We start from the raw sequence: 16,027 nt of genomic DNA, 5'->3' as shown, positions 1-16,027 counted from the left end.
CACATTTTAGAGAACACTGCCCACCCTTTACAGTGACAGAATGAGATGCAACTTTAACAACACGAGCAAGTATTGTCTAAGATCATAAGTTTGTTGGGCTATGTTTCATAGAGACAGCCCCCACTGAAATATCCTCAGGTTAACATATTTAACTTTTACGTATTTGATTTGGTAGTTAATTTACTCCCAATTCGACTAGATTTTGGACTTTATCTCTAGCTCACCAAAGGAGATTAGTTGTCTGGGAACACAGTCTTTGGGCCATGGAGTTTCGCTTAGAAATATGAGAGTACAAACTTAAAGCATAAGCAGCCATGAGTACGCAATTCACTCAGGCCTGAATTCAGGGTCCTTGTGAGATATTTGGAGAACGCTGTTCATCTCATGTAAGAAAGGAGTCTAACATCTCTTATGACGCCTCAACCCTTCTGTCTCTTAAATGTCCCTGAAAATGATGATGGGAACTCAGAGTAAAAGTGCTACTTACAAATTCCTCCCTTTTGGCTCTGTTCTATTTTTCGCTGCTTTCGTCCTGTGTATATCCTTTCTCTTCAGCAGCATTGTGTCTCTCTAATTCAGCCCAAGTCTAGCAGTGACATTGATCATACTCCCACTCAAAATAAAAATAAAGTTAAAGAAAAGCTCAAGAGCCAAAAACCACATTCACTTTGGGGCCAAATTTTCTAACATATTTTGTGTCTTCTTAATGACAAGTGTTCAAAGATCCTTTTCTAGAAGTACATATTCTCTGAAAAAAATCTAAAGCTATCTTAATGCTTACCTTCAACTGGCAGATTTTGTAGCAGGTCATTAATTTCCTCTTCTGCAAGGTTGATTCCCATGCTTTGTAAAAGACTATCCAATTTTTTGGAAGCAGGAGTCCATTCTTAGGAAAAAGAGAATACAAGGAAAATCATTGATGCTGTAATATAACCATTAATACTACTGTGAATTATGATTATAAATCTCATGAGAAAGATCAAGGCTCAATAGCCTGTTCATATATAGGAGATAGGGTCCATAATGCTGTTGGAATTAGAATAAAAATGTTCTACATGGTTAAGCAACTGCCAAATCATCTAAAAAAAAAAAAAGGCTAAAGTGAGTCAACTAGTGGTGATGATGGGTAGCACTTAATTTAGCTTTCTGAACTTCCAAATTATACACCTCTATTGCTAATTAAAACCCACTAACAAATTCCTTTAGATCAATGCTGAAACTGCAACAATGGACAAAATGATCAAAGCATGTCCTCCTAAGCAACAAAGAGTGGACAAAGGGGTAGGAAAGACCATCCCCAAAGCTATTAGAAAGCAGGAGCCCAGGAGGTGAAGGCCGCCATAAATATGTTCTGATGGCAAGTTTTGAACCCCAGTTTGGTCTTTGATGCTGATGATCTCATGTAGTGAAGGGAGCAAAGGCAAAGGTGTGCAGCTGACTCCTGCAACCTTAAAGGCCACACCTTCCAACTGAGAATAAATGAGACGGAATGATTCTCATTTGTTTATGGGTATTTAATTAATGACAGAGATGGCATATGTATATCAACAAGGATGGTATAAGCCTTATGTATGTGTGTTTGTGTGTCTTATGCATTTATATGTGTGTATATGTATGCCCACGCTGGACATGATGCTAGCTGATCACTACCTAATGTGTACATGAATACCTCAACCAAAAAATTTTTTCTAAAATTTTAAAGCAGTAGAACAAATTCCTAAAGAGTAAGACAAAGTAGGGTGTGTCCTTTCAATGTTGTCCACGCCGTCCTTGCGCACATGAGCCTCCTGTCTTAAGCTCACAAGAGCTGGGATTATAGACATGCTGCTATCACAAATGGATACCCATGCAAAATTATTAAAATTACCTTACTTTATATTCACTAATTCCAGGGACATCAATGAGCTGGTAAAAGGATAAATTATAAAGATTTTACAAGGAAAACGGATGAAAAAAGCTTCAGAGTAGAGAAGGCTTCATCAAAATGGAATAGCAAAATACATTGATTCAATTTTGCTACCATAAAATTAAGAACTTCTATTCATCAAGATACCACTGAGAGTAAAAGACTAGACAATGAAAGAAGGTATTTCTAATACATAGTAACAAGGACAGGATCCTGACAAGATGTATGTTTTTCATAACACAGTCTGAAGAAAGATAAGTAATCATAAGGAAGACATGCAAATGGCCATTGAGATACAAAAAGATGTTCACTCTTCTTAGTAATTACAAAAATATCAATTAAAACCACAGCCATATACCAGTAACACATGCATCAGATTGGCAGAGGTTTGAAAGACAGTATAAGTTTTAGAACAGATTAGAAGTACCAGTAAGTTTCATACAAGCAGTATGGTATATGACTTCTGGTCAAACGGAAGTGATGCTACATAAGCATTAGCAATGTGAGTCCCAAACATGTACTCTAGAAACTCATGCTTCCAGGGCACCAGGGTATTTGTACTATTTGTAATATAATACAGGGTATTATAATATAATCACTATTTATAGAGGGAGGGATCATAATAATAAAAAAAGAAAACACGGCTGTATCTAATATGGGGTTGGTGTAAAGTTAGACATAATGGAATATATATGGTATAACTCAATTTATAGTGTTAAAAATCAGAAAACAGCTATACTATCCAATGATACAAATATATGTGGAAAAACAAGAAAAGCAAAGAAAGTATTTGTTATAATTGAAGTTAGGGGCTTTCTTTGGTGTTAAGGAATATGGCTGGTGCTAGGATGCAATGGGAAGATCTGTGAGGAGCTGGCAAAGTATTACTTCTTGATACACATCTTTCACTTGATTACCATTTCTGTGTATATAGTTCTATGACTGAGAAATGAGTTGTTCTTTTCGTTATTTGTTTTCTGTTGTTACTGTATTTATGTTTTGTTCTGTTTTGCTTTTGAAACAAGGTCTCTCTATGTAGCACATGCTATCCTAGAACTTTCCTGTAGGCCAGGCTGCTTTCCACTCTAGAACCTTCATTGTAGAGAGACGTGATGCTTACAAGTTGTTCTCTGAGTTCCACATGCTTGCCATACATTGTATGCATCTATCCCTACACACAACACAAATCAGCTACAAATGTAAAACCTTTAAATAAACATAATCAGGCATGCAATCTGTCTGTATTATTAATTTTCAAGTTGTTATTATGTTTTGGAAGTAACAACAGTATAAATAAATAATAGGATTGTGAAAAATAATATATAGATTAACTAAAAGAAAAAAATCCAATCAATGCTCTTCCTTTATACTTAAAAGTTAAAAGTTTGGACAAAGACTTTCATTTTCTTTTCTTGACAAAAATAAAAAAATATATTGGAAGGCTGGTGTAGCAGTGTATGCCTATATTCCCAATATTTGGGACATAGAGTCATAAGGATCACTGCAAGTTTGAGGCCAGTCTAGTCTACATAAAGAATTTTAAGCCAAGCAGGAATACATAAAGAAATGCTGCTTCAAATATAAGCAAGTAATACAATGGATACTTTTTAAAAAGAGTATATGGGCTACAGAGGTGGCTCCATGGGTAAAAGCACTTGATTCACAAACATAAGGAATTTAATTTGAATCTCAGAACCCATATGAAAGCTACAGCCCAATCTCATAACCTAAAAGCTGGTAGGCAGAGACAAGAAGATACCAGGGGCCCACTGACAGCCAGTCCAGCCAAATCAATGAACTTCAGGTTCAGTGAGAGACTCTGACACAGCGCGCGCACACACACACACACACACACACACACACACACACACACACACACACGAAATTGAGGAAGACCCTGAACACCAACCTCTGGCTTCCATACATGCCCACTTGGACAAGTACACCCACCTTCACATACATGCACATGCACTACTATTTACTTAACTTATTAGTTAATTTAAAAAGAATGTATTAGACATAAATCTAGAATACAAAATTGTAGTGGTGTGGGAGCTTGTTCTCAGGTTCCTCGTGGCTTTACCCAGCAGGTCCGAATAGAGGATGATCAGGACCACCGGGCCTGAGTGCAGGTGTCTGAGATGGTCTGCACTTGGCTGTGCTGGGGGAGGAGGTCTTTTGCTCCACCCCTTGGCGTCTCTATAAAAACCCTGGACCAGAGACAGTCAGGGCCCGTTGGAATAGGTTCCAGGCCCTCTCGAGGCTATCCTTTATTTTCTATCTGTTTATCTCTGCGATATTCTCTGCAATAAATCCTTCTATCTAATATTTCCTGCTGCTCACACTCAAGAAAACTCTGGGGAACTGTGGGGGTGGTGGGTAAACACCTCACATAGTAGGTAGCCATTCCAGTTTTGATCTGGAAGTTCCAACCCCCATTGAGGCTTTGGCAACTGCTACAGAAACAGGCACAAAGAGTGATTGGCACATCAGCTGGGTTGTACATCAAAAATATGATTTCAGAAGTTGAGACCTTATGATTTGTCACAGAATCACTTCAAGTCATATTCAAATAAAATGTTAATACAGTAGAATGGAGAAAGACTTATTTCAGTCATTCTACTCAGACATTAGCATTTAAGGCTGGCACTCTGCAGAAAACACTCTTTATGATTTCTTATTTTCTAAACTTCTGAGAAATTCTCATCCATTTTGATTTCTCATCTCTCCATTCCTCCTTATTATCTTAAGGATATTCTCTCACTGGATTAAAATTTGAGTAGAACCAGGTGGTGGTGGCTCACACCTTTAATCCCAGCACTCAGGAGACAGAGATAGGCGGAACTCTGTGAGTTCAAGGCCAGCCTGGTCTACAGAGTGAGTTCCAGGACAACCAGAACTACACAGAGAAAACCCTTCTTAAAAAAAAAAAAAAAAAAAAAAAGCCCTAAATAAAAAAAAAAAGCCCAATAAATTACGACAATTCTTTGTCCTACTGGCAGCTTGAAAGACCAAAAAGGCAGATTATCCATAAACCAAAATATAATGTGAAAGCTTGGATTTTATTTATATAATAGTGGGTAAATATTGAAAAGTTAAAAACCTTTATATTTCTCAATACATAAATTCCTCACAAATGTGCACAATTATAAGTCCTTGTTGGCTGTGCTACAGTATGAGTGCTTACCATCAGCTTGTTGACTTTTCATGCTCTCTCGTTTAACTTTATCCCTGTGTTCTGACTTTACATCTTCTGGAACTTTCTTCCTGTCTTCAATACCTAAATCTTTTGCTTCAAACATTGGAAACATAGACAGGTAAGAATTTGGGGTTTATACAGAACATTTTATTCATTGCAGAGTGTTTGGGTGATTTTTCTTCATTGTGAATTGACTACTTTTTTTGTTGTACTTCATCTAATGTGTTAAGAACGTATATAGTCTATATCAAACATAAAGCAAAATTTGTAGGACATACTCCAGAGAATAGAAACTTGTTAAAATATTGTTATGAAGTATTTAAAAAACATTTGCCGTTGGAATGCAGATCGTTTACATTTCAAATCTAGACAATTAAACAAATGCATTTCCTTAGTAAGCAGCATGGCCAGAGATGGATTCATTGAACTGTTTTGCTTTGTTTTCGTGATTCTTGGAGTTGAACAGTGTGTGTGCACATGGTAACAAGAGCTGTTACTGGGCTGCACCCCAGTCTTAGTAAATTTCTTACTAACCTACAACTGCTGTGACAGAATCCAACAAACTACTGAATGAAGTCTTTCCATTATCTGTTAAAAAAAAGAAAGAAAGAAAACAACAAGCATCATTTACTTATAATGATGAAGAGTTAAAACTGTAAAGTTGGTAAACTTGGGAAATCAAGACCAATCAGAATAGATACACTCTGCTCACTGGACTCAATCACAAGTATTGAGAATCACTCTATGTTAGGCAAAGAGCCTTTGTTTTTTTGGGACAGGACTGCTTTGAGAACACAGTTAAGTGCCCAGGCCACTTCTCTGGGATTCTAGGGGAATTGCTTGTGACATCCTCAGCTGTATATCAACCTTCTGTCCGAAAAAGTCACATGTCTCAGACAGGCATCTATGGTGAAGACACTGTATTATTTTTTCACATTGTCCTAGTACTTTTTTTCTAGTTCATCTTAACCTTACCTTAGAATGGCTAGACACACAAACATGCTAATAGTTAGGAAAATGGGTCTATAAGTTTCTCTTGAACTTTTCAAGTAGAAAAGGAAGGATTTAAGAAATGCTTCATTCCTTTCTCATTCATTTGGTCCATGTAATAGGTGGGATGGATGGGATAATAACATCTTTTCAACTTATTTGTTTTATTGTATGTGTATGGGTGTTTTGCTAGCATGTATGTATGTGCACCATATACATGCAGTGCCCAAGGCAGTCAGAAGAAGGTGTCAGATACCCTGGAACTGGAGTTACAGATGGTTGTGAGTCACCATATGGGTGCTGAGAATCAAACCTAGGTCCTCTGTAAGAGCATCCAGTGCTCTTTATAACTGAGCCATCTCTCCATCCCTGAAAGGATAATATTTTAAGAAAAATTATATATTCTAATATTTTCTTTATGTATAAAGAACTCAAGAAACTAGACATCAAAAAAAAACACCAAATAATCCAATTAAAAATGGGGTACAGATCTAAACAGAGACTTTTCAACAGAGGAATCTCAAATGGCTGAGAAACACTTAAAGAAATGTTCAACATCTTTAGCCATCAGGGAAATGTAAATCAAAACGACTCTGATATTCCATCTTACACCTGTCAGAATGGCTAAGATCAAAAACACTGATGACTGCTTATGCTGCAGAGAATGTGGAGCAAGGGGGAAACACTCCCCCATTGCTGGTGGGAGTGCAAACTTGTATAGCCACTTTAGAAATCAATACGGCAGTTCCTCAGAAAATTGGGAATCAACTTACCTGAAGATCCAACTATACCACTCTTTGGCATATACACAAAGGACCCTCAATCATACCATAAGGACACTTGCTCAACTATGTTCATAGCAGATTTATTTGTAACATCGAGAACCTGGAAACAACCTAGATATGCCCCTCAACTGAAGAATGGATAAAGAAAATGTGGTACATTTATACAATGGCATATTACTCAGCTGTTAAAAACAATGACATTATGAATTTGCAGGCAAATGGATGGAACTAGAAAAAAAATCATCCTGAGTGAGGTATCCCGGACCCAGAAAGACAAACATAGTATATAATCACCCATAAGTGAATATTAGCTGCAAAGTAAAAGATAACTATACTACAATCCACAGACCCAAAGAGGCTAGGAAACAAAAAGGGTACAGGGCGGGGGGATGCTCAGACCTCCCTGGGAAGGGGAAATAGAAAGATTTCATGGGTAGACTGAAGGCAGGTGGGGATGGGAACATGAGGGATCAGGTTGGGGTGGGGGATGAAGGAGGAGAATACTGAAAGAGACAACTGGAAAGGGGGGCAGCATTTGGAGGTAAAGTAGAAACCTGGTGCAAGAGAAATTCCCAGCAATCTTCAAAGGTGACTCCAGCTAAGACTCCTAGGAATAGCAGATGTATAGCCTGAGCCTGAACTGGCCATCTCCGGTGACCAGGTAAGACTTTCAATGGAGGGATTGAGACACCAACCCAGCCACATAACCTTCGACCTACAGTCTGTCCTGCCTATGGAATGTGCTGGGGTATAGGTGGCACAGAGATTGAAGAAGTGGCCAACTAATGACTGGTCCAGTCTGAGATCCATGCCAGAAGAGGAAGTCCATGCCTGACACTGCATGGAGTGCCAGGACCCAGAAGCTGGAGACATAGGATAGAACCAAGCACAACTAGAGAAAAAAAAATCAATGTAATGATGCCTGTTGGGATCAGAATGGCTCTGACCCCTCTAAGACTGCCCCCACCTCCCCTGTTCTGAGTGTGCTGAGGTCAGGCTGTTCTGCAGATGTTTTGCTGTTTGGTATATCTCGTGGTTTGGCAGCTGTGGTTTCCTTGGGGCACGCTGACCGTTCCTTGACCCTGGGTGCTTGATTAACAATTTTGTTTGTTTCCTCCTGAAAGGGTATATAAGATGGGGAAGAAAGAATAAAGACAGTCCTGATGCTTGCAACTTGACTGGTGTGTGCTGTGTTCATCCCAACTTCCCTCGCCAGGTTTCGGGCCCAATTGCCATGCCGGCGCGACAGATGCCTAATGATGTTCTGCTATACTCATAAAGTAGTGCCTAGCCCAACTGTCATCAGAGAGGCTTCATCCAGTAACTGATGGAAACAGATATAGAGACCCACAGCCATGCATTAGGCCAAGCTCTGGGAATCCTGTTGAAGAGAGGGAGGAAGGATTATAGGAGCCAGAGGGGTCAAGGACATCATAAGAAAACTCACAGAATCAACTAACCGTGGCTCATAGGAGCTCACAGAGTCTGAACTGACAACCAGGGAGCCTGCATGGGACTGCCCTAGTCCCTCTACATTTATGGGACAGTTGTGTAACTTGGTCTTCTTGTGGGACTCCTAACAGTGAGAGCAGGGGCTGTCTCTATCACTTTTGCTGGCTTTTGGGACCCTATTCCTCACACTGGGTTGCTTTGCCCAGCCTCAATACAAGGGGAGGTGCTTAGTCTTACTGTAACTTGATAAGCCATGTTTTGTTGATATCCATGGGAGGTCTGCCCTTTCCTGAATAGAAACAGAGGAGTGGATAGGTGGGGGGAGAGGGAAGAAGGAAGGGAGAGGAGAGGAGGAGAGGAGGGAAGGGAAACTGCAATCAGGATGTAAAATAAAGAAATATTTTTTTTTTCACTCTTGGCAATGTTTTCTCTATCTTCTTAAAATTTTCTGAATTTAAATTGTTTCTATTTATGTCCATCTCATGGAACATCCTCAAAGTTGTCTTTTCCTTAAACCTTTGGAGCAATAGTAGATACAATCATATTACCAATAGAGATAAATCAAATTGCTGAAACGTAACTTTTAATATCAAGAGATGGAACTTGCTCTTGTCTTACTCTTGTCTAAATAATATCTTATTGAAAACTAAGAACTTCAGGGGTTCTTGTGGAAATGTTACTGTTATCAGACGTTCACAGGCAATCTCACTATATCTTACCATCAACTTGCAGGTTTTTCATTAGGTCACTCATTTGATTTTCTGAAAGTTTTACATCCATAGTTTGCAAAACAGACTCCAGTTTATGAACATCAATATCCTCTCCTACAGAAAAAGAATGTAAGCAAACTTTAGTTACTGTCTTAAAGGCAATGCATTCAGATCCTTATAATGATTCTAACACACAAAGACCAAGGCCCAGGGAAGTCTGCCCAGCTGTGCCAGAGACATCAACACCAGGATGACATCCAGAGTAACTTTCCTGATCTGGTTTTCATTAGCTGGCTGGTTAAGCACTGCTTAAGAATGCATAGTGAACAAATCTAAGACTTATGAACAAGAAGTACCATTTGTGTTTATTTCCTCAGTGGCCAGATTGCCTGTGTCAGCCAATATAATAATGTATGCAAAGTTTTTACTTAATTTAGTTTTTTTTGAAAGAGCTAACCTGGTATCTAATTATTTTCTTTCTACCATAGAACATGCATGGTTATTTGTAAAACTCCAAATTTTTAGAAGAAATGTACACGTGGTATCAGAATACAGACAAGGGTGGCAGAAATTGCAATCTAATTATTAGAAAGTTGCACAAACATACAACACAGTGATCTCAAATTCTTCTGCTTTTCCTGTACACATTCCACTCACCTTCAATGGCTCCCACACTATCAGTCAATTTCTTTTGGTAGAATTCTCGAATATCTGTATGAAAGGTACAAATCAGGTTGCCAGCAATTCATTGAGTCATTTTAAAAGCCATAATTCATAATGGTAGGCATTAGGATTTCTCCCCAATGTTTATAACATAATTGCATAATTATAGAACGAAAAACCCTTCTATGGGGCCTCTACACCCATTCATCTGTCTTATCCCTCTTAACATTCTTCCTACCATTAATTTTTTTCATTTCTCCTCTTTAATTTATTCCTATTCAATTTATTTTTTTTCATTCTTTCCAACTAATCCTGGGGATGCTCAATCATTGGTTTCTAAAGCCAGAATAGGCAGTCTTTTGGCTAATGGCAGAATCAGTGATTGACAGAGCAGACAGTCTGAAAACTTTTTCATAATGTAGTTGAACTTTCTTTTAAAGGAGAACTACTAGAAATTTACTTTTAAAAAAATGGAAGTCTTTTCCTTTTTGAAAATTTTCTGGCAAGTAAATGGCATTTTGCATAAAAATGGATGAACATTCTCACAGAACAGGTATAACTATAAATTATCTTAAATTCTATGCAATTTAAAATTCTTACCATCAACAGAAATATTTGCCATATCCATGCTTCCTCTAGGCAGATACCTTAAGTGCAGTATACTTTTAATATCAGCAACACCAACCGTTTCTCCTTCTAATGGTAGAAAACACAGGTAAATAAGACTAACGAAAGACCTAAGAATTCTAAGCACATGCAGACTTTCATGCTTACCCTGTACTGACTGCCATATGGACAGTAAGAGCACAATGATGCCTACCCATTTGTTAGTGACAATCATGGGAATGTGATTTATTTTCTGATTCCTAGTAAAAATAATCATAATGATGGAATATACATGATATTACTTAATGATACTGTCATGCATAGGTCCAATCATTTTCTTTAATTATGAGACAGCCTATGCCTATTATTTATTTATTTAGAGATAGGGTCTCACTAAATAGTCTTAGTTAGCCTATAATTCACTTTGTAGAACAGGCTGGCCTTGAATACACAGAGAGCCTCCTGCCTCTATCACCTAAGTACTTGTATTAAAGACATGCACTACCACACCCAGCCAACATCCTTTTTTTTTTTTTTATTCCAGATAATGCTTTCTCTGGGCCTATGCATGAGGAAGGGTAGAGCCAGTAAAATCTTCCCAGGGTAAAGAAAATGCCATCATTGTTTCATACAGAATTGCTGAACTAGACAATATTTAGCCAGGCCCTAAGATATTAGATACGACTTTCCATAATACAAATGTCAAAAAGAATCATAAATAGATGATTAGATAATTAAGTATATTAAAATTAGGTTAGAGAAACTGGATTTTAGACTCATAGTATTTTCTTACCAACCTTTTTCAGCTTTTATTGTATCCATTAATTTGTTGACATCAATCTCCTCTTTACCTATAAGAAAAACTATAACTGAGAGACGGATAATAAAAACATTATTGCAAAAACATTAGCTGAATTTAGAAGCAGGTATCTACACAACTATAAAATATTGTCGCTAACATAATAACATAAAATATTGAAGTCCTTTCTTCCCCTTCGATTAAGGACCAGGAGGAAGATGACCTACTACTGTCTCTTTTATTTGACATTGCTCTAGAAACACAGGCAAGGCAAGAAGAGGGCAGGGGGAACAAAGAAAAGCACTGTGATGTTGGAAGGGAGGAGATGAAAAGTGTCATCATTTGCAGCAGAAAACCACACAGACTAGAAAACACTATTTCAACTAATGAGTGAGTTGAACAAAGCAGTGGGATGCAAGACTCATACAAAAGTCAGTTTGCTGCTGGATGCTAGCAGTGAGCAATTGGAAGATGAAATGTTAAGATACAAGTAAAGCTGACAAAAAATGCCCAAGTCTTCTGATCTAAAAGTTACAAAATATTGTTTAAAGAAATAAAAGTCTTTCATAAAAAGAAAGGAGCATTGTGGTTATTGCTAAGATAACCATACTTAATCTCTACTGTCCCCAAATACACACACACACACACACACACACACACACACACACACACACAGAGAGAGAGAGAGAGAGAGATATCTCAACACTGTGACTATGTCTATTCTCTCCAAATGAATTTACAGATACAATACTATTTATGTCAAAATTACATCATTGTCTTTTGAAGAAATTGATAGTCATCCTGAAAACTGAAATGGAGATGCTAAGGAACAGTAAAGGAATCTGGAAAACACGGAACAATGTTGAAAAGACTCACTCTGAAGCCACAGTAACTAACACAGTGATAGGTCTATAAAACAGAACATTCAGAAACTGACTCATATTTTGAATAATAGTTCAAGTTAATTTAATGAAGGCAGGAAATTATTTTTAAGAGTTGGTGCTAAAATTAGTAGCTATCTACTTATAAAACACTGACTACTATCTTTCATTTCATACAAAATTAACTGAAAATATATCATACAATTAAATATATCTTATATGATTAGAAAATATCTAGAAAAGGCATAAGTCACTGAGTGACCCTGATGTAGGCAATGATTTTTTTCAGTAACATAAAAAATGCACTAATCACAAAGATTAATAAGTTGGACATTATCAAAATTAAATTTTTTATTTAAAGGCAAGTTTAGGAAAATGCATCAGCAAATCATAGACTTATAGAAAATATTTGGAATACCTATATCTGACAATGAATATGTAAAATAGACGAGAATATATAAAGCTATCCAACAAATAAACAATAAAAAGATGTTCTGTGAGGACAATGATCTATAAGAGCCATACTTTTCGTTTCAAATGAATGAGTTTGTTGGGTATATAGTGAGCAAATGTAAAAGAACACATATCAACTAGCACGTAAATAGAAAGAGAGATAGAAAAACACCATCAAATCAGGCACTTAAAACATCCATCAGAAGTGACTAGAGTAGTCCCGCTGGGAAACAAGCAAAGGTAATGTTATCCAGCTGATGGCTGAGAAAGTCCTGGTGAAGCCCTCATCCTGGAGTTTTGGGTAAAGAGATTTCCATGCCAAGCAGAATATTCTCTCCATGGATGGCCATTGTGTGTATATGCCAACCACAGGCATGTTTGTGTCGTGGGATAAACAATTCTAACATCTTTTGAAAATCTCTGGACAATGTCTTTTGGGCATTCTCAAAGGTGTAGTGTTTTTAAGACCCTTAGCTATTTGCTGTTTTCCTCTCCCCTTTTCAGTTAGCAGGCCAGCCTTCCCCAGGACAAGGAATTTTAGAGAATGCTTAACTAAACATGCTAGGGTCTGAGACAAGAGAGCTGCCCTCTTAGCTCCCAGAGTCAGCTTTCAACAAACTTCAGCAGCCCATGGCAATTTACCAGCATTATGCTTATTATAAAAATAATCTAATAGAAATGGTCAGAAGACCTAAGAGACATTTCATTAAAAATATTATAATAAACTATATTAAAATATTTTAGATATAAATATACTAAAACATATTATATACATATATTAAAACATATTTATATATTAAAACATTTTATATAATAAATATATTAAAATATTTTATATATCAAATCTATTTTATATATTTAAATACATTTTATATATTAAATATATTAAAATAAAACCAACAAGAACATGAAAAATATTTAAAACATATTTAGTCATCTGCAAAATGCAAGTTAAAATCAGAATAAATTATAATTTCATATATATCATTTAAAATGAAAGCTAGCAAAAAGAATATTAGGCAAGGATGTGAAGAAACTGGAATTGTCAAAGGGTTGTGCCTAGTCTTATTGCATCTTGTTACATAGTGTTCAGTGGAATCACTGGGAGGCCTGCTCTTTTCTGAAGAGAAACAGAGGAGCCGTGGATCTGGGGGAGAGGGGAGGTGGGGGAGTGGGAGGAATAGAGGGAGGAGAGGTTGCCATCAGGATGCATAGTATGAGAGAATAAATAAAAAGAAAAAATCTACATATACTCTATAATATAGGAAGGTTCTACTCCTAGGTACTTATCCAAAAGAAATTAAAATGCACTCCTGCTAAAAGTTGTACATACAAATGGTCCTATCAACCTTAGTGGGAATGGCCAAAATAGAAAGTATTACATGTCCATCAATAAGAGTATAAATAAATCAAAGTATATTCATGCAATTGAATGTTATTCACCAATAAAGGGTAATACAGTCTACATGCAACCACATGGCTGAATCTCACAGTCATCCCTAGAAGGACATAAAATACATACTACATGCATCCATTTCCATTAAGTCAAAGATCTGAGAAATTCAGTGAATGGTGAAACAGATCAAAGAGTTATCACCAGAGTCCTGCTTCCAGAATAGCACTGTGAGGTGCAATTTCCCCTAAGGAACATCCAAAAAAATCAAATGTCTGGAAATAGTCCAGGGGCTAACAGTCACATTAATGGTAAAAGAAAAAACAAAACACAACAAAAAATAGCACACTGGATTACATCACAATTTGAAAGTTTTGCGCTACAAATAACACTATCAAGAAAATAAAAAGACATAAGAAAATTGAGAAAATATTGGTAAAGCAAGTTTTTTAAGTCAATAATAAAAGGACAAGAATCTAATTTTAAAATGAGCAAAGGATCTGAGCAGCCATGTCTTCAAGAAGTTAAACAAACAGCTAATGAGCACATGGAGATATTCAATATGATTGTCACAAGGGAAAATAAATCAAAGCCACAATGGCATACCACTCTACACTTACTAGCATGCCTAAATTGTAAGAATAAAAAGAATCAGAAGAGATGCAGAAATCATAACCCACACACACATTTTTTGCAAGAATGTAAATATGCAACACTCAAAAGACAATTAGATAGTTCCTTAGAAAGTTAACCACACTTACCATCTGATTCAACAATTCCATGCCGAAGAGTAATGGAAAATGTTTACAAAAAAAAAAACTGTACACAAATAGTAAAAGCAACACGATAGACAAACAATGAGAATGACCTAAGGTTCCATTAACTGGAGATTTCATAAAGACAAAAGGAAGTGTATCCACAGAGGAATATGATTTAGTAATAAGATAGAATGCTGCTATCTGGATGAGCCTATAAAACATACTCTAAGTGAAATGAACCCATCATGAAAGCCTGTAATCCTCCAGGATTTGACACATCCAGAGCAGCTTACGACGAGAGGAAATACACTAGCAGAGGCCTGGGCTTGAGAAAGGGAGGTGGTGTAGAAAAACAGGAGGGCGATGGCTATAAGGTAAGAGTTTTCTTTTGTAGCCGATGAAAATGTTCTAAAAGTAGGTTGTAGTGGCAGTCTTCAACTTTGAATACACTTTAAAAACAATAAACCGCAGTCTAATATTTTTCATTGCCTCTAATTATATAGTTGTTTGCCTAGAAAGAAATAAATGAAAAAAAAAATTCCCCCAAACTCAATAAATAAAACATACTCAGATAACATAAACATTTCACATTTTATTATAGGACATATACTATATCAATTTAAAATTTTTCAACCAAAATCATACTCTCTTAATTCACCATATTGAATCAAATATTTAATGAGATTGCTTATCTGTGCTTACTGTATACTTTGAGGGAGTCACTGGCCCTTGAACACAGAACCTAGACCTTTGAAAACTGCCACATGAACCAGCTTCTGACAAGATGATATAAAACTAGCCAGCATAGTCTCTGCTAAAAGCTCACATTATCATGGCTGGTAAGACAGCTCAGTGGTTAAGAGCACTGGCTGCTCATGCAGAGGACCCAGGTACAGCTCCCAGCACCCACACAATGGCTCACAAACACCTGTAACTCCTGTTTCAGAGGATCCAATGGCCTCTTCTGACCTCTCCTGCAAGCCAAAGGAAAATGTAATAGAATTCAGCTTCTATCACAAAAGCTACTACTTGGAAAAGTCAAGGACTTTTCCAAAGGTCAAGCCATGGCTTAAGAAATCTTGGTGATATTTTAGCTTTTGTGTGTGTGTGTGTGTGTGTGTGTGTGTGTGTGTGTGTGTGTATAAGCTGATTCCTGTAATGATTTCTTTGCATGCTTGTATACTTCCAAGAACTCATAACAGTGTATTCTATCTGAAATACCTATCAAGCAACCAAGGTCAAATGATCTCCTGAATTAAGGCAAATTAAGCTCAGACCCTCCTTTTCTTATACAGCCTTAGTGGTATTTATACTAACATTATAGACTCCTAACTTTTTACCTAACCACTTCTAGGAATGTAGATTGAGCACATAAATTCCCTTTTTCTGATATTAACCGATCTTAGCTCTTAGTTGACCTCCTCCTTTACCA

At 36.9% G+C, this 16,027-nt stretch overlaps 1 protein-coding gene across 1 annotated transcript in view; it reads right to left on the bottom strand.

The window, feature by feature from the left end:
• Positions 1 to 16,027, bottom strand: part of Efcab3 (EF-hand calcium binding domain 3) — a 419,664-nt gene that overhangs the window by 251,769 nt on the left and 151,868 nt on the right. The window contains exons 52-58 of the mRNA XM_076543522.1: positions 11,109 to 11,162; positions 10,306 to 10,401; positions 9,700 to 9,753; positions 9,052 to 9,156; positions 5,640 to 5,693; positions 5,094 to 5,198; positions 782 to 886 (exon numbers count right to left, since the gene is read on the bottom strand). Of these exons, the coding sequence (XP_076399637.1) occupies positions 782 to 886; positions 5,094 to 5,198; positions 5,640 to 5,693; positions 9,052 to 9,156; positions 9,700 to 9,753; positions 10,306 to 10,401; positions 11,109 to 11,162 (573 nt within the window). The remainder of the gene's footprint in view (positions 1 to 781; positions 887 to 5,093; positions 5,199 to 5,639; positions 5,694 to 9,051; positions 9,157 to 9,699; positions 9,754 to 10,305; positions 10,402 to 11,108; positions 11,163 to 16,027) is intronic.

Source organism: Peromyscus maniculatus, chromosome 8 (assembly GCF_049852395.1).
Source record: "Peromyscus maniculatus bairdii isolate BWxNUB_F1_BW_parent chromosome 8, HU_Pman_BW_mat_3.1, whole genome shotgun sequence".
Classification (NCBI taxonomy): domain Eukaryota; kingdom Metazoa; phylum Chordata; class Mammalia; order Rodentia; family Cricetidae; genus Peromyscus; species Peromyscus maniculatus.
Note: the sequence above shows the minus strand (reverse complement) of the source record. Positions and strands in the feature narration are given on the sequence as shown.